The sequence below is a fragment of the Rattus norvegicus genome, chromosome 1 (genome assembly GCF_036323735.1).
Source record: "Rattus norvegicus strain BN/NHsdMcwi chromosome 1, GRCr8, whole genome shotgun sequence".
Lineage (NCBI taxonomy): Eukaryota > Metazoa > Chordata > Mammalia > Rodentia > Muridae > Rattus > Rattus norvegicus.
In genome coordinates, this window is record NC_086019.1 from 85,083,288 (window position 1) to 85,103,713 (window position 20,426).

The 20,426-nt window shown below is 37.7% G+C and overlaps 1 protein-coding gene and 1 pseudogene across 1 annotated transcript in view; both read right to left on the reverse strand.

Annotated features, from left to right (window-relative positions):
• Positions 1 to 20,426, reverse strand: part of Ncl-ps2 (nucleolin, pseudogene 2) — a 436,970-nt pseudogene that overhangs the window by 390,624 nt on the left and 25,920 nt on the right.
• The window catches only part of Sult2a2 (sulfotransferase family 2A, dehydroepiandrosterone (DHEA)-preferring, member 2), a 67,015-nt gene that overhangs the window by 45,770 nt on the left and 819 nt on the right, over positions 1 to 20,426 (reverse strand). The window contains exons 2-3 of the mRNA NM_001025131.2: positions 19,525 to 19,733; positions 5,817 to 5,943 (exon numbers count right to left, since the gene is read on the reverse strand). Coding sequence (NP_001020302.1) covers positions 5,817 to 5,943; positions 19,525 to 19,733 — 336 coding nt within the window. The remainder of the gene's footprint in view (positions 1 to 5,816; positions 5,944 to 19,524; positions 19,734 to 20,426) is intronic.

Below are 20,426 nucleotides of genomic sequence, written 5' to 3' on the forward strand. Positions count from 1 at the left end.
ATTTTTGACATTGACCACAACAGGAAGCTCAGATTCTCTTAACATGTGCTCCACAGAATTTTGGGTTAATTTCCTAATGTGACAGATTACAAAAGACTACCAAGCTCATATACTATTTTTAGCTTACTTCCTTTTTAAAAAACGCTTAATCTTCATAATGTACTTGACTTTGAGTTTTATGGTTATATTATTACTCTGGAAGAGAGGGAAGATACAAACTTTCCTGTTTGGAGACTAAGAAGCACATTATTATGGGAAAATGGTTTTGTTTTTGTGTTTTTTTAAAGTCTGATTAGGCTCCAGAAACCTCAGAGAGTTATAATGATCAGATTTGAGAGAGGGAGATGTCCTGAAAAATTAGATTCAAGAGAATCAAACAAAAAGATATCTCTATTCTAAACATTTGTGTTGAGAATTATCTTTTGCAAAATGTACCTACTTGGATTCCTGGTCTCAAGGACTTTCACATTGATCCAGGCAAGACCCACATCTGGCTATAATATTTGCTTTATTATTTCTACCTCCTACCCACAAGGATATCTCAACACCAACATACAACTTGAAAAGTTGTTGAAGAGTTATTACTCTAATTCTCTGGACTTTAGGGGGGCTGAAAGTGGTTATTCTAAGGTTGTTTTATGAGGAATTTAGAAATGGTTGTAATTTAACAGGGAGGAATTGGCTAGTTTGAGTTGTAGAGTCATAATCTCATTTGGTAACTAAGCTAAAATCATATCTTTGCTTGGTATAGATTTTATTAGTTAAAAAAGTTTAAAAGTAAAAGGATTAAAGTCATTCCTTCTATTGATGCCATTACAAATTTCTGAATTGATTACATATGTGAATTAAGAGCCAAATAGCAAGTTTATATCTCTAAGTATGTTAGAATAATTTCAAGATAATAAGATAATTAACAGAAAATATTCCAGATTAACTTATATAGATAGATGGTTTTCAAAAATGACAGAAATCCACAAAATAAGAGATTTAAAGTTATTTATATTTTGTTGAGACATATCTGCCCTTAGGATTTCCCATTTGACAGTTTTAATGAATAAATTGAGCATCTCAACCTCCAGGTGTGAAAATGCTTTATGGCTGGGTAACCACTGGGAAGAAACTGTCTGTTTCATCTTCAGAGTATACTGTCCAGAATGGGACACCTTATGCAGAATAGTTCTTGACTGATAATCTCTATCAAGCCAAAATTGTCAGCCCTTCGAGGATTCTGCATGTCAAGAGTTTGTCAGTTGATTTTGGGCAAGAAGGCTAAAGACTTGCACTCACATGCTGCTAACATAGGACTGTGCTAGTGGAGATTTGTCTCTATGGTCTCTAAATTCTGGAAACCATCTTAGGCTTCCTATATCTAAGGTATTTGGTCATACTCAGATTTCTGACAGGGTTGAAGACTGATTTAAATCTCATAGTTTATCAGGCTGTTTAACTCTGAAAGCACATATTTTGTTAGATAGTTATCAGATACTATACAAGGTAGCCAGGCTATAAATAGGTTTTAAGCCTTTCTTTAGCTGCAATGGATAATTAAATGTTCTGTTTAACTAATAATGTATTGAACTCGGTGTTAGATATATTTTATGATTTAAATTACAAAATGATAATGGTTGTACTCAGCTTATATTTGAGAGAAAAGGTTTTGCTAATTAGACAAAAATGGTGAAATGTAGGATGATGTCACTATGCAGGTGTAGGCATGTACAAGATAGAATGAGGTCTGTCATTGGGTGAGTAGGAAGGATGGGTGGGAGAAAAGTTTGAGGGAAGAGGAAGATACTGGAACGGGTAGACAGAAAGCAGCCAAGAGAACATGGAGGCAGATGTTAAGATTCTACTCTGTATGTTACAGGTTGTTATGAATTTTCTTAAGGGATGAATGTGTATGGGGCTTTGTATATTTGGGTGGTCAATTACCTCTCATCAATTGGATCAGAGATTATTGTGTTATCTGTTCTTTCTTTTGGCGATTTGAGTTTGGGAGAATGTCTGGTAGCAGAGACACTGGTTTGCCATGCAATTAAGATGTATATTTCTGGAATGGTGAAGGCTTCTTTGGGCACTAGATGGGTAGAGAGATTATTGACAGGCTCAGAGAGAGGCCTTTGTCAGTGTGCTATGGGATGTAGCAGAACAGAGTAGACACTTTCCTGAATGAGATTACAATATCTATCTGATATCTTGGGGCACTGTGGTGCTGGATCTAGTGAATGTAAAAGACAGCCTTTGATTTTACAAAATTTTACAGAAGCAATTGTCCTCAAAAATTACTCAGCTGTGGATACTGTGACCTATACTTCAACCAGCCTTGCAAGACATGCTTACTGATCAATAATGTCTATTGTGTTCTGGGGTAAATAGCCAATTCTTGACTGCAATTGAAAAGAGTTCACAGCTAGTCTACATGGTCAAATGTCCACGTTGTGGAGGAAATAGACCCTAGTGTTGTAGCTGTCATTCTTATTCATCTAATCGGAAATGATGTGAACATCAAATTATTTCTATATAGCCATGCCCTTTTTTGCTTATATATCTCTACTGTCAGTTTGATCGAAAGATGCTTCTTGCAGTAGGCAATGGTAATTTCAGAGACTCAAAACTTACCAAAGTGCTAAGAATAAGTGCCCTTTTGTGCTCATCATAAATAAAACATCTATAGACTACAATAAATACTAAGAAAGCATCAAGGAAGAATGTAGGTAATGATGTAAGAACTATGATGTGGGCTATTATTGCTATCAAAATACCTGCACACATAAATGGAAATATCAATAACATAACCTTTTTAGATATAATTAATATATTGCAGGAGAATTTTAAATAAAAACAAAATATAAAGAATCCTCTTTCCCAATTCTGAAAATATTCTGGAGACATATAAGACATTAGGATTTACAATATTTAGAAAGATGCATTTTAACAAAATGGTGGATGATCAGGAAAATATATAAGATTTATAAGAAATCATTCCAAAAATGACTAAGAAAATACACAAATGAGAACCGCAAGAGGAAGAAATAACATATGTTATATTTTTGTTGTTGTGATACAACACCATGTACAAGGCAACTTAAGGAAGATAGAGTTTGTTTCATGAATTCAGAGGCAGATGCTCACAGTGAATCATTTAACTGAGAAAAGGGTACACAATGCAGGAGTTAGAGAAAGGCCTGAAGGGGCTGAAGGGGTTTACAACCCCATAAGATGATTAATATCAATCAACCAGAACCACAGAACTTCCAGGAACTAAACCATCATCGCACACATATACACAGATGGACCTATGGTACCAGCCATATATATAGCAGAGGATGGCCTTGTCAGGTATTAATGGGAGAAGAGGTCCTTGGTCCTGTCAAGACTTGATTCCCCAGTGTACGAAATGTCAAGGCAGGGAAGTGAAAGGGAGTGGGAGAATGTGTGTGGGAGCAACCTCACTGAAGCAAGGGGAGATTGAGGGTTTCTGGAGTGGGTTTCTGGAAAAGGGATAACATTTGAAATGTAAGTAAAAATATCCCATAAAAATAAAAGAAGGAGTTGGGGATTTAACTCAGTGGTACAGCGATTGCCTAGCGAGCGCAAGGCCCTTGGTTCTGTCCTCAGCTACAGAAAAATAAATAAATAATTAAAAAAGGAAGAGAGAGATGGTTGTTGCAGATAGAGTGATAGGAACAGAATGCTGGGATTTCATTGCCTCAACTACAAGCAGGAAGTGGAGGAGTACACCAGAAGTGGCTGAAGGGTTTAACCTCTCAAAGACCAGCTTTAATGGAATACATCCTCCAACAAGGCTGTGCCTCATAAACTATCTCTAGAAGTGCAACCAACTGGGAACCAAGTGATCAAATGTGGGAGACTATTTGTGGAATTTCTTATTCAGATGATGACTAATGTCATTATCTAAGTTAGATCTGGAAAGACGAGTTAAGCCAAATGGTGCTGAAATGATATGTCATGAGGCAAGCTGTGGCTGTGCCCTTTTCTTTGGTGGTGTGTGTGTGAACAGAAACAATTACAATGATGATGAGCTGGAGCCTAAAGACTGGTTGCATATACAGATAAAATAGAGCTTACATAAGATACTAAGGGGCTAGATGTATAGGCAAGTTAGGTGGCACACATGTAATGTTGAGTTTGAGCTCCAGTACCAAATAAATAGTGTATACAGTAGATACTTTTAGTCCTAGGAATCAAGAGGGAGCAGAAAGAAGTGCCAAGATTCAAGGTCATCCCTGGATATACAGACAGTTCAAGGTCAACCTAATCAATAGGGGTGACTCTATCTGAGACGTTTAACAGTTGGGTTATGGAACCTGAATTTCCTTTTTTTTTCATTAGAATTTCTTTTTCTTAATTTTTTTTATTAACTTGAGTATTTCTTATTTACATTTCGAATGTTATTCCCTTTCCCGGTTTCCAGGCAAACATCCCCCTAACCCCTCTCCCTCCCCTTCTTTATGTGTGTTCCCCTCCCCATCCTCCCCCCATTACCGCCCTCCCCGCAACAATCACGTTCACTGGGGGTTCAGTCTTAGCAGGACCAAGGGCTTCCCCTTCCACTGGTGCTCTTACTAGGATATTCATTGCTACCTATGAGGTCAGAGTCCAGGGTCAGTTCGTGTATAGACTTTGGGTAGTGGCTTAGTCCCTGGAAGCTCTAGTTGGTTGGCATTCTTGTTCATATGAGGTCTCGAGCCCCTTCAAGCTCTTCCAGTTCTTTCTCTGATTCCTTCAACGGGGGTCCTATTCTCAGTTCAGTGGTTTGCTGCTGGCATTTGCCTCTGTATTTGCTGTATTCTGGCTGTGTCTCTCAGGAGAGATCTACACCCGGCTCCTGTCGGCCTGCACTTCTTTGCTTCATCCATCTTGTCTAATTGGGTGGCTGTATATGTATGGGCCAAATGTGGGGCAGGCTCTGAATGGGTGTTCCTTCTGTCTCTGTTTTAATCTTTGCCTCTCTATTCCCTGCCAAGGGTATTCTTGGAACCTGAATTTCTGATCCCTATAGCAAGGTAGGATTCCAGTAGAGGGATAAAATAGCAATCCACTCATAAAACTTTGTCCCTAAATGTGCCTTGCCTACAAGACGTGCATGAATAGAGTTGTTGCAGACACAGAGAGAATGGCAATCAATGACTAGACAAATTGAGATACACCTTGGGCAAAAACAATCCCTAGCACTATTAGATACTCTGATATGCCTGCAGGCAAGAGTCTAGAATAACTGTACTCTGAGAAATCCCACCTAGCAGCTGACTAAAACAAATGTAGTAATCCACAGCAAAATATTAGATAGAGCTTTGGGAGTCTTGTGGGAGAGTTGGAGAAAGGAGTGAGGGACCCAAACAGAGTAAGAACTCCAGAGGTAGACCAAAAGAGTCAACTGTCTTGAACCTTTGGGCACTATCAGAGACTGAAATACCAACCGGAAATGGTTGCATGAGCTAAACCTAGGGGCCCTGTACATATATAGCAGGTTGGTCTTCACACAGGTCACTCAAAAACTGGAACCAGGTTTGTCCATGAATCTATTTTTTGTCTGTAGAACTCGTTTTCCTAACTAGGCCACCTAGTGCGAGACGATGTACCTGGTCCTCCAGAGATTTGATGTGCAATGATGGGAAGATAGCCTAGGTACAACTACCCCTTCTCAGATTACAGAGAGGTGAGAAAAGGAGATGTTGGAGGGCACTGGGAAGAGAGAGGTGCTAGATATTGTGATATAAATGAATAAATAAATAAATTATTGAAATAAATGTCTCTGAGTTTCCCCCATCTCCTATATTTTACAGAATACTAACCATTTCCTTTGAGGAACCATTCAACGTAAGTTCCCAGCGAGTCTGGTTTCTTCTCCAGGGCGATCTTACTCCAGAAAAAATAAGCAGAAACAAGAACATCTCTGGGATTTCTGATGAGATATATCACCTTGAAGGGAAATATGTAAGTGAAGGTGAGTATTCATTGCTCATTTTTAACTGGCATAATTCTCTTCCAAATGTCCTGAGTTCAAATCCCAGCAACCACATGGTGGCTCACAATCATCTGCAATGGGATCCAATGCCCTCTTCTGGTGTGTCTGAAGACAGTGACCGTGTACTCATATACATTAACTGGCATAATTTCCATGTCAAATATCAGTCAAATATCCACGGATTTCAAAAAATATTTATTACTTTTATGTGGACAAAACATATACATGAGTGAAGAAATCTATAGTTGTAATTCCCCTTTTAAATTTTATTTGATTTATAAAACTAGAACTACAGATGACTGGTTTATTAATAATGTAAAAATAAAACCTAAACCAGAGTGATTGAACAGTTGTGAAGATCACAATAGTAATTGTTTATCCAACAACAAATGCCCAGCCCTTAAATTATAAATACAAGTAACATTGTACTGACAGAGTAGATTGTACTAAAGTATTTAAGAATATAAACATTTATTTAGGAATATAATATATATATATATATATATTAGAAATATGTATGTAGGGATACCAGGGATGCAGGAATCCCTTACTGGCTGGTGAGGGGCACAGTTTATCCATTTTGAACCTGTACCAGAGCATACCTGGAGTGCTGGCTCTGTACAAACTCCTACAAAACACAGAGGGAGCTCAATGCCCAGGTGGTCTGAAATGCCCAGGATCATAGGATCACGGAAGAAACTCGAATCCAAGTACATCAGACACACCCAGGAACACTAGAATTTTGACACACTCAAGATAACAGTTGAGGCAACAACATATTTCTCAAAAGGCAGCGAAAATGGGACACCCACAGGAACCAGGGAAACATAAACACTGCGGAGACAGAGACACAGGTTCCTTCTTGCTTACACCTGTGCCAGGAACTAATCTAGGGCTCAGACTCTCTACTCATTCATGCATCACACAGAGAAAACGTGATTCCCAGGAGCTCTGACACAACAAGACTTCAGAACCTTGGTCATACCAGGATTTCAGGATCTCTGAGGCAGCTTGAATACCAGGAGCTCTGACACACCCAGGATCTAAGGATCACAGAATCACAGAATCACAACATCACAGAGACAGCTGTATTCTGAGGAGTTCTGAAACAACGAGGATCACAAGATGGACAGTCTCAAGTCAGAGCCCAAAACAGCAGGTAGCACTAAAAGTAAGCAGATGTTGAGAGGCAATCACAAGAACATAAGCAGCAGAAACCAAGACTACCTGGCATCATCAGAACTGAGTACTCCCATTACAGCAAGACCTGGATACATTATCGCAACAGAAAAGAAAGATTCAGATTTAAAATCATAACTCATGATTGTGATAGAGGACTTTAAGAAGGGCATATTTAATACCTTTAGAGAAATACAGGAGAACACAGGTAAACAGGGAAAAGTCCTTAAAGAGGAAACAAAAAAATCTTTTTAAGAATTACAAGAATAGGCAGAGAGCTCGTGGGCAGCACCCCGCAAGCAAACTTGAGCCTCGGGACCACAGGTAAAAAAAAATTTTCTGCTGCAAGTGACCTGCCTGGTGAACTCAAGACACAGGCCCACAGGAACAGCTGAAGACCTGCAGACAGGAAAAACTACATGCCCGAAAGCAGAGCACTCTGTCCCCATAACTGGCTGAAAGAAAACAGGAAAACAGGTCTACAGCACTCCTGACACACAGGCTTATAGGACAGTCTAGCCACTGTCAGAAATAGCAGAACAAGTAACACTAGAGATAATCTGATGGCGAGAGGCAAGCGCGGGAACCCAAGCAACAAAAACCAAGACTACATGGCATCATCGGAGCCCAATTCTCCCATCAAAACAAACATGGAATATCCACACACACCAGAAAAGCAAGTTCTAGTTTCAAAATCATATTTGATCAGGATGCTGGAGGATTTCAAGAAAGACGTGAAGAACTCCCTTAGAGAAACACAGGAAAACATTAATAAACAAGTACAAGCCTACAGAGAGGAATCGCAAAAATCCCTGAAAGAATTCCAGGAAAACATAAATAAACAAGTAGAAACCCATAGAGAGGAGTCACAAAAATCCCTGAAAGAATTCCAGGAAAACACAATCAAACAGTTGAAGGAATTAAAAATGGAAATAGAAGCAATCAAGAAAGAACACATGGAAACAACCCTGGATATAGAAAACCAAAAGAAGAGACAAGGAGCTGTAGATACGAGCTTCACCAACAGAATACAAGAGATGGAAGAGAGAATCTCAGGAGCGGAAGATTCCATAGAAATCATTGACTCAACTGTCAAAAATAATGTAAAGCGGAAAAAGCTACTGGTGCAAAACATACAGGAAATCCAGGACTCAATGAGAAGATCAAACCTAATGATAATAGGTATAGAAGAGAGTGAAGACTCCCAGCTCAAAGGACCAGTAAATATCTTCAACAAAATCATAGAAGAAAACTTCCCTAACCGAAAAAAAGAGATACGCATAGGCATACAAGAAGCCTACAGAACTCCAAATAGATTGGACCAGAAAAGAAACACCTCCCGTCACATAACAGTCAAAACACCAAATGCACATAATAAAGAAATAATATTAAAAGCAGTAAGGGAAAAAGGTGAAGTAATATATAAAGGCAGAAATATCAGAATCACACCAGACTTTTCACCAGAAACAATGAAGGCCAGAAGATCCTGGACTGATGTCATACAGACCCTAAGAGGACACAAATGCCAGCCCAGGTTACTGTATCTTACAAAATTCTCAATTAAAGTAGATGGAGAAACTAAGATATTCCATGACGAAACCAAATTTACACAATATCTTTCTACAAATCCAGCACTACAAAGGATAATAAATGGTAAAGCCCAACATAAGGAGGCAAGCTATACCCGAGAAGAAGCAAGAAACTAATCGTCTTGGCAACAAAACAAAGAGAAGAAAAGCACAAAAACATAACCTCACACCCAAACATGAATATAACAGGAAGTAATAATCACTATTCCTTAATATCTCTCAACATCAATGGCCTCAACTCCCCAATAAAAAGACATAGATTAACAAACTGGATACGCAACGAGGACCCTGCATTCTGCTGCCTACAGGAAACACACCTCAGAGACAAATACAGACACTACCTCAGAGTGAAAGGCTGGAAAACAACTTTCCAAGCAAATGGTCGGAAGAAGCAAGCTGGAGTAGCCATTCTAATATCAAATAAAATCAATTTTCAACTAAAAGTCATCAAAAAAGATAAGGAATGACACTTCATATTCATCAAAGGAAAAATCCACCAAGATGAACTCTCAATCCTAAATCTCTATGCCCCAAATACAAGGGCACCTACATACGTAAAAGAAACCTTACTAAAGATCAAAACACACATTGGACCTCACACAATAATAGTGGGAGATTTCAACACCCCACTCTCATCAATGGACAGATCATGGAAACAGAAATTAAACAGAGACGTAGACAGACTAAGAGAAGTCATGAGCCAAATGGACTTAACAGATATTTATAGAACATTCTATCCTAAAGCAAAAGGATATACCTTCTTCTCAGCTCCTCATGGTACTTTCTCCAAAATTGACCATATAATTGGTCAAAAAACGGGCCTCAACAGGGACAGAATGATAGAACTAATCCCGTGCGTGCTATCAGACCACCATGGCCTAAAACTGGTCTTCAATAACAATAAGGGAAGAATGCCCACATATCGTGGGAATTTGAACAATGCCATAACGTGGAAGTTGAACAATGCTCTACTCAATGATAACGTGGTCAAGGAAGAAATAAAGAAATTAAAAACTTTTTAGAATTTAATGAAAATGAAGGTATAACATACCCAAACTTATGGGACACAATGAAAGCTGTGCTAAGAGAAAATTCATAGCGCTGACTGCCTGCAGAAAGAAACAGGAAAAAGCATATGTCACCAGCTTGACAGCACACCTAAAAGCTCTAGAACAAAAAGAAGCAAATACACCCAGGAGTAGTAGAAGGCAGGAAATAATCTAACTCAGAGCTGAAATCAACCAAGTAGAAACAAAAAGGACCATAGAAAGAATCAACAGGACCAAAAGTTGGTTCTTTGACAAAATCAACAAGATGGATAAACACTTAGCCAGACTAACGAGAGGACACAGAGAGTGTATCCAAATTAATATAATCAGAAATGAAAAGGGAGACATAACTACAGATTCAGAGGAAATTCAAAAAATCATCAGATCTTACTATAAAAGCCTATATTCAACAAAACTTGAAAATCTGCAGGAAACGGACAATTTCCTAGACAGATACCAGGTACGGAAGTTAAATCAGGAACAGATAAACCAGTTAAACAACCCCATAACTCCTAAGGAAATAGAAGCAGTCATTAAAGGTCTCCCAACCAAAAAGAGCCCAGGTCCACACGGGTTTAGTGCAGAATTCTATCAGACCTTCATAAAAGGCCTCATACCAATATTATCCAAACTATTCCACAAAAATTGAAACAGATGGAGCACTACCAAATTCTTTCTACGAAGCCACAATTACTCTTATACCTAAACCACACAAAGACACAACAAAGAAAGAGAACTTCAGACCAATTTCCCTTATGAATATCGACGCAAAAATACTCAATAAAATTCTGGCAAACCGAATCCAAGAGCACATCAAAACAATCATCCACCATGATAAAGTAGGCTTCATCCCAGGTATGCAGGGATGGCTTAATATACGGAAAACCATCAATGTGATCCATTATATAAACAAACTGAAAGAACAAAACCACATGATCATTTCATTAGATGCTGAGAAAGCATTTGACAAAATTCAACACCCCTTCATGATATACGTCCTGGAAAGAACAGGAATTCAAGGCCCATATCTAAACATAGTAAAAGCCATATACAGCAAACCAGTTGCTAACATTAAACTAAATGGAGAGAAACTTGAAGCAATCCCACTAAAATCAGGGACTAGACAAGGCTGCCCACTCTCTCCCTACTTATTCAATATAGTTCTTGAAGTTCTAGCCAGAGCTATCAGACAACAAAAGGAGGTCAAGGGGATACAGATCAGAAAGAAGAAGTCAAAATATCACTATTTCCAGATGATATGATAGTATATTTAAGTGATCCCATAAGTTCTACCAGAGAACTACTAAAGCTGATAAACAACTTCAGCAAAGTGGCTGGGTATAAAATTAACTCAAATAAATCAGTAGCCTTCCTCTCCACGAAAGAGAAACAAGCCGAGACAGAAATTAGGGAAACGACACCCTTCATAATAGACCCAAATAATATAAAGTACCTCGGTGTGACTTTAACCAAGCAAGTATAAGATTTGTACAATAAGAACTTCAAGACACTGAAGAAAGAAATTGAAGAAGACCTCAGAAGATGGAAAGATCTCCCATGCTCATGGATTGGCAGGATTAATATAGTAAAAATGGCCATTTTACCAAAAGCAATCTACAGATTCAATGCAATCCCCATCAAAATACCAATCCAATTCTTCAAAGAGTTAGACAGAACAATTTGCAAATTCATCTGGAATAACAAAAAACCCAGGATAGCTAAAACTATCCTCAACAATAAAAGGACTTCAGGGGGAATCACTATTCCTGAACTCAAGCAGTATTACAGAGCAATAGTGATAAAAACTGCATGGTATTGGTACAGAGACAGACAGATAGACCAATGGAATAGAATTGAAGACCCAGAAATGAACCTACACACCTATGGTCAATTGATTTTTGACAAAGGAGTCAAAACCATCCAATGGAAAAAAGATAGCATTTTCAGCAAATGGTGCTGGTTCAACTGGAGGTCAACATGTAGAAGAATGCAGATCGATCCATGCTTATCACCCTGTACAACCTTAAGTCCAAGTGGATCAAGGACCTCCACATCAAACCAGACACACTCAAACTAATAGAAGAAAAACTAGGGAAGCATCTGGAACACATGGGCACTGGAAAAAAATTTCCTGAACAAAACATCAATGACGTATGCTCTAAGATCAAGAATTGACAAATGGGATCTCATAAAACTGCAAAGCTTCTGTAAGGCAAAGGACACTGTGGTTAGGACAAAACGGCAACCAACAGATTGGGAAAAGATCTTTACCAATCCTACAACAGATAGAGGCCTTATATCCAAAATATACAAAGAACTCAAGAAGTTAGACTGTAGGGAGACAAATAACCCTATTAAAAAATGGGGTTCAGAGCTAAACAAAGAATTCACAGCTGAGGAATGCCGAATGGCTGAGAAACACCTAAAGAAATGTTCAACATCTTTAGTCATAAGGGAAATGCAAATCAAAACAACCCTTAGATTTCACCTCACACCAGTGAGAATGGCTAAGATCAAAAACTCAGGTGACAGCAGATGCTGGAGAGGATGTGGAGAAAGAGGAACACTCCTCCATTGTTGGTGGGGTTGCAGACTGATACAACCATTCTGGAAATCAGTCTGGAGGTTCCTCAAAAAATTGGATATTGAACTGCCTGAGGATCCAGCTATCCCTCTCTTGGGCATATACCCAAAAGATGCCCCAACATATAAAAAAGACACGTGCTCCACTATGTTCATCTTAGCCTTATTTATAATAGCCAGAAGCTGGAAAGAACCCAGATGCCCTTCAACAGAGGAATGGATACAGAAAATGTGGTACATCTACACAATGGAATATTACTCAGCTATCAAAAACAATGACTTTATGAAATTCATAGGCAAATGGTTGGAACTGGAAAATATCATCCTGAGTGAGCTAACCCAATACAGAAAGACACACATAGTAGGTACTCATTGATAAGTGGCTATTAGCCCAAATGCTTGAATTACCCTAGATGCCTAGCACAAATTAAACTCAAGACAGATGATCAAAATGTGAATGCTTCACTCCTTCTTTAAAAGGGGAACAAGAATACCCTTGGCAGGGAATAGAGAGGCAAAGATTAAAACAGAGACAGAAGGAACACCCATTCAGAGCCTGCCCCACATGTGGCCCATACATATACAGCCACCCAATTAGACAAGATGGATGAAGCAAAGAAGTGCAGACCGACAGGAGCCGGATGTAAATCGCTCCTGAGAGAGACAGCCAGAATACAGCAAATACAAAGACGAATGCCAGCAGCAAACCACTGAACTGAGAATAGGACCCCCGTTGAAGGAATCAGAGAAAGAACTGGAAGAGCTTGAAGGGGCTCGAGACCCCATATGTACAACAATACCAAGCAACCAGAGCTTCCAGGGACTAAGCCACTACCTAAAGACTATACATGGACTGACCTTGGACTCTGACCTCATAGGTAGCAATGAATATTCTTGTAAGAGCACCAGCGAAAGGAGAAGCCCTTGGTCCTGCTAAGACTGAAACCCCAGTGAACTAGACTGTTGGGGGATGGGCAGCAATGGGGGGAGGGTGGGGAGGGGAACACCCATAAGGAAGGGGAGGGGGGAGGGGGATGTTTGCCCTGAAACCGGGAAAGGGAATAACATTCGAAATGTATATAAGAAATACTCAAGTTAATAAAAAAAAAGAATATAGGTTATTTACATATCCAAAGGTCAATAACTTTAATGTTGGAGACCCAATATTGTGATGTATTTACAAACTATGTTTTATACATTCCATAATTTCCCTTTATGAATCTTTCTACTTATATAATTGAGAAAATAATTATGTTGTAAGACTTACATATTATACTAACACATTTATTACTGATTAAGAAACTAATCAAATAAAAGAATCACAAATGTATCTAAGTAGATCATAAAACTAAAAAAAATGTACCTTTAAAATTTTAGTAATATGATAAAACTTGATATATTTGATAGTAGTATAAATGTGAAATGTTCAAATTTAGTCACTGTATCTATTAATGAATATACTTACTGGATTTTATGTATTTCTATGCAAATATACCTATCACAATATCTTGAAATAAAATTTTCATTATTGCAAGTGAAAAAAAATAATTACAAGAATACAAAAGCAAAAAAGGTGAATGGATTGAACAAAACCATCAAGGTTCTAAAATAGGAAATAGAAACAATAACAAAATCACAAAGAAAGGCAACCCTGGATATAGAAAACATAGGAAAGAGATCAGGAGTCAAGAGATCAGCAAGCATCACCAATAGAATATAAGAGATAGAAGGGAGAATATCAAGTGCAGAAGATACCAAAGTAAACATTGGAAAAACAGTCAAAGAAAATGAAAAATGCAAAAACTCCTAAACCAGGACATCCAGAAAATCCAAGACAAAATGAGAAAACCAAACCTAAGTATAATAGGTACAGAAGAGAGTGAAGATTCCCAACTTAGAGGGCCAGTAAATATCTTCAACAAAATTAAAGAGTAAAAATTCCCTCACCTAAAGAAAAAGATACCCATGAACATACAAGAAACATACAAAACTCCAAAAATATTGGTACAGAAAAGAAACTCATACTGTCACATAATGATAAAAACACAAAATGTACAAAACAAAGAATATTAAAAATAGTAAGGAAAAATTCAAGTGACATATAAAGGCAGACCGATCAGAATTACACCAGAGTTCTCCAAAGAGGTTCTAAACATCAGTAGATCCTGAACAGAGTTCATTCAAACACTCAGAGAACACAAATGTCAGCACAGGCTGATATATCCAGCAAAACTCTCAATTAACATAGATGGATAAACCAAGGTATTCCATGACAAAAACAAATTCTTTCCACAAATGGATTTCAACAAAGGATAAGAGATATAAAACCCAACAAAAGGAGGGAAATCACACTTTAGAAAAAGCAAGAAAGTAATGTTTCACCAAACACAAAATAAGATAGCCACACAAACATAATTCAATCTCTAACAACAAAAATAATAGGAAGCAACACTTTTCCTTAATAGATCTTATAACATCAATGGACTCAATTCCTCAATAAAAAGACATAGACTGACAGGACAGGTTAAAAGGACCCAGCATTGTGTTGCATATAGGAAACATACCACAGTGACAATGACACTAACTCAGAGTAAAAGACAGAAATTTGTTTTCAAGCAAATGGTACCAGAATGAAGCTGGAGTAGACATTCTATTATCAAATAAAATGATCTTTCAACCAAAAGTTTTCAAAATAGATAAGGAAGTTCATGCTTGTAGAAGAAAAAATATTCAGATGAACACTCAATACTGAATTTCTATGCTCCAAATGCAAGGGCACTTACATTCATAAAAGAAACCTTACTAAAGCTCCGAGCACATATTGCAGCTTGCACAATAATAGTTGGATATTTCAACACCCACTACCATCAATGGACATATCATGGAAACAGAAACTAAACTGAGACAGAGAGAAACTAAAAGAAGTTATGAATCAAATGGATTTAACAGATATTGATAGAATATTTCATTCTAAACAAGAGAATATACTTCTCCACACCTCATAGTCCCTTCTTCAATATTGAACATATACCTGATCACAAAACAGGCCTCAACAGATGCAAGAAGTTTGAAATAATCCCATGCATCCTAAGAAATAACCAGGCAAAAGGGCTAGACTTCAATCACAAGAAAGCAACAGAAAGCCCATATATACATGAAAGCTGAACAGTGCACTATTCAATGATAATTTGGTCAAGAAAGAACTACATTCAGGACTATTTAGAAATACAGGCAATTGAAAGCACAACAAACCCAAAATTTCTGAGACAGAAGGAAAACAGTGCTAAGAAGAAAACTCAAAGCCCTCAGTGCCTAAAAATAAAAAAAAAAAAAATCCCGGACAGACCATACACTAACAACTTAACAGCACACATAAAAGCTCTAGAAAAAAAAAGAAGCAAATACACCTAAGTGGAAATAATAGACTGCAGAAAAAATCAAACTCAGGGCTGAAATCAACCGAGAAAGTATTAAAAGATATATACAAAAAAAGCAACAAAACCAGGAGATAGTACTTTAAGAAAATCAACAAGAAAGGGCACAGAGAAAGCATCTAAATTAACAAAATCAGAAATGAAATTAGAGACAAAACAAAAAACTGAGGGAATTAAAAAATCATCAGATACTTGTACAAAAGACTGTACTTAAAAAAAGCATAAAATCTGGATGAAATGGACAAATTTCTAAACAAATACCAAATACTAAAGTTAAATCAGGGTCAGGAAAATAATCTAAACAGTTCCATAAGCTCTAAAGAAATAGAATAAATCATTAAAATCTTCAAACCAAATGAAGCCCAGGACCAGAAGGGTCTAATGCAGAATTCTATCAGATCTTCAGTGAAGACTTATCACCAATACTCTTCGAAGTATTCCACAAAATAGAAACAGAAAGAACATTAACCCATTTGTTCTATGAAGCCATAATATCACTTATATCTAAACCATACAAACACCAACAAAGAAAGAGAACTTCAGACCAATTTCCCTTATGTATATCAATGCAAAAATACTCAATAAAATTCTAGCAAACCGATTCCAATTACACATCAAAACAATCCCTCAAGTAGGCTTCATCCTAAGGATGCAGGGATGGTTCAATATGCAGAAATACATCAACATAATCTACTATAAATGAATTCAAAGAAAAACATGCAATCATTTTATTTGATGTGGAGAAAGCATTTGACCAAACTCAATACCACTTCATGATAAAAGATTTGGAAATATCACAAATTCAAAGCCCATGCATAAACATAGTAAAAGAAGTAGATAGCAAGCCAAATGGAGAGAAACTTGGAGCAATCCCACTAAAATTAGACCTATACAAGGCTGCCTACTCTCTCCCTACATACTCAATATAGTACTTGAACTCCTAGCCAAAACAAGTAAACATCAAAAAGAGGTCAAAAGTATACAAATTTGAAAGGAGGAAGTAAAAATATCACTATTTGCAGATGATAGTGAATATGGTTATGTGGCCCCAAAAATTCCACAGGAGAACTCCTAAACCTGATAAGCAACTTCAGCAGAGTGTATAGATACAAACTTAACTCAAACAAAACAGTAGCCTCCTTCTACTCAAAGCACAACAGATTGAGAAAGAAATTAGGGAAACAACACCATTCACAATAGTCACAAATAGTATAAAAACTGTGATGTGATTCTAACCAAGCAAGGGAAAGAAAATTTCTCTGAAGGGAGAAATTAAAGACGACCTCAAGAGATGGGAAATCACCCATCATAATTAATTGGCAGGATTAATATTATAAAAATGGCCATCTTGTCAAAAGAAATCTACAGATTCAACTCAATCTCCACTGAAATTCCAACTCAATACTTCACAGAGTTAGAAAGAGCAATTTGCCCATTCATTTGGAATAACAAAAAAAAAAACAAGATAACAAAAATTATTGTGAATAATAAAAAATCTTATTGGAGAATCACAATCCCTAACCTCAAATTGTATTAGAGAGAAATAGTGATAAAACCTGCATGGTATTGTACAGAGACAGTCAGGTAGATAAATGTAATAGAGTTGGAGAGGCAGAAATGAACTGACACACCTATGGCCACTTGGTCTTTCACAAAGGAGTTAGAACCATCCCGTGGGACAAAGAAAGCATTTTCAACAGATGGTGCTGCTTTACCTGTAGGTCAGCCAATAGAAGCAAATAAACTGACCCATTCCTCTGGAAACAACACCAATGCTCTTCAGCAGAGGAATGGGTACAGGAAATCTGGTACATTGACACTATGGAGCTATTAAATACAATGACTTCATGAAATTCACAGGCTAATGGATTGAACTAGAAAATATCATCCTCAGTGAGGTAGCTCAATCACAAAAATAAATAAATAAATAAAATAAAAAATGCACATGATATGGACTCACTGATAAGTCAATATTAGCCAAAAAGTTCAGAATACCCAAGACACAATTCATGATCACATGTAGCTCAAAAAGAAGGAAGACCAAAGTCTGGATGCTTCAATCCTTCTTCAAAGTGGGAATGAAATATTCACTGGAGGACGTGTGGGACAGAGACTGAAAGAAAATTTATCCAGAGACTACCCCACATTGTGATTTATCCCCTATACAGTCTCGAAACCCAGACTGTATTGTGGATGCCAAGAAGTGCAGGCTGAGAGGAGCATGATATAGCTGTCTCTTCAGAGGCTCTGCCAGAGCCTGAAAAATACAGAAGCAGATGCTTACAAGCAACCATTCGGAAAAGAATATAAGTCCTCGAAGGAGGAGTTAGAGAAAAGACTGAAGGAGCTGAAAGGATTGATAATTACATAGGAAGAACAACAATATCAATCAATCAGACAGGTCAGAGTTCCCATGGACTAAACCACCAATGAGAGTACACATGGATCAACCCATGACTCTGGCTACATATGTAGCAGAGGATGGCCTTGTAGGGAGGGCATCTGGGGAAGAAGAGGACTTGGGGCAGTGAAGTCTCAATGCTCCAATATAGTGGAATATTATGACATGGAATGGGGAGCGACTCTATGGGTGGGTGGAGGAACACTATCATAGAAACAGGGGGAAGTGTGAGGTGGGGGATTTCCAGTGTGGAAACCAGCAAAATGGTAACATTTGAAATGTAAATAAAGAAAATGTCCAATAAAAGTAAAGGAAAAATATAGATATATATCTATGTAGGAATATATAAATGTAGGAATATATTTATGAATGTATATGTGTGTGTATGCAACATGAATTATTAAAAAACAAGGCAAATATTTGAAAGAAAGGGGGAATATGTCAGTATTTTTGGATGGGGAAAGGGGTAATGAAGTATGTAACTATATTTCATTATTATATTTTAAACATAAAAGAAATAAATTAAAATAATCATTCTTCATAATTTTGTGCCAATTATTCTAGAACTCATCTCTTTAAGCTTCAGTTCCCTAGCCAAACATTTACCAAATCCAGATAAGACATATGCATATATTTGAATAGTCACAAATTCATTGTGACATTTTAAATAGCGATCATTCTAAGTTTGTCTTTGTAGTTTCAGCATAAACTATTTATAGATTCTATGGCAAAGGGACTTAAAAAACTTTCTTATTAACTAGGAGCTATGATAGATGAGAAGGTGGATATGTCTGAATTCTACTTGTCATTCTCATTAAGTTTCATGGCAGATTCCTGTGGCTACTAATCTCAATAGATAGCTAGACACAGCATAACACTGTGTGTACAACTAACCTTTGAACATTGATGCCTTGTCAGGCTGCTTTCCTATGAGCAACTGTGTCTTCAGTGATTTACCCACACAGAGCTTGGGGTATGTGTTATAACTGGATCATTGACTTTGATGAAAAGAGTACAGTAATATTGCACTATATGCTAAAGTTTGAACCCTGCTTGGCCTACACATGTAGTTTCTGAATGTTCTAGTGTGATATTTCACGTTCTTTCTTAAAGCGCCCAGGATCTCTGTGTGATGCTCCACAGCCTGATAGTCTAATTTATTCTGAAGAAAGGAAAGATCAGCATCACCTAATGCATAAGAATCCCACCTTCATACTTTTGTAAGATCTCCAAGGCTTGTCAGGGTAAAATAAGTTCACACAATATTAGTCAAAGAAAATCTCAGCCATTGGACACTGACCTTGGCCTTGGAACTGAAGAGAGACTTGGAGAAAAGATGCATGGGAAGATGGGAGGTCATGAGTCGTGGTCCTTCCATTTTGGTTAATTTATCATATCCTGAACCAGTCTCTATCCAGGGTGAGCGATCCCAGATGGGCATAGATTGGATCCACTTGGGATCTCCCTTGGTCTGAATCAAGCAGACAATCTCGATCAGCCAGTTCGTTCCTGAATGAAAAGAAAAAAAGTCACTCATTTGAACAGTACTGCAAAAAAAAGCCTCAAGTAGAATATATACCCATAAAATTTAAAGTGTTGCCCACTTTCAAGCATATAGAGTAGTGTTCACAGTATCCACATTGTGTGAGTGCAAAGTGTATTCACTCAACATTAATTTCAAGACTTCATTTTACAAAACTGAGACCCTATACACAGTAAACACCAAACTGCCAATGGATTATCTGCTCCAGCCCTGGGGCACCATCATTCTACATTCTGGTGGAGTGAATTTGACTTTTCCAGATATTTCACAGTGATGAAGTCATACCATCTGTCCTCTAAGACTACGTTTCTGATTTTAATTCATTGCCATTTGTTGGGAGCGGCTAAAGACGGCACTGACATCGAGTGGTCGTTTGTGGTACACCACAAAGCGTGTGTCTTTGGCGTTATCTGGCATTTACAAGGCCAGAGTGATATTCATGCTAATAAGGCATTTCATACTCCACCAATCCCCAGAGGACAAGTTTACAACCACTGTTTGTATTGTATTTAAGGCGAGTGCCTTTGTTCCCCGGGGTTCCTCGAATCAACAATGAGGTGTTCCTGCAATAAAGGCTGTTAAGAAGAATCCAACGGTGTCGCGTCTTCCTTGCTGGTCGAGGTGGGCGCTACAGCCATTGAGATGCAACAATGCTGCAA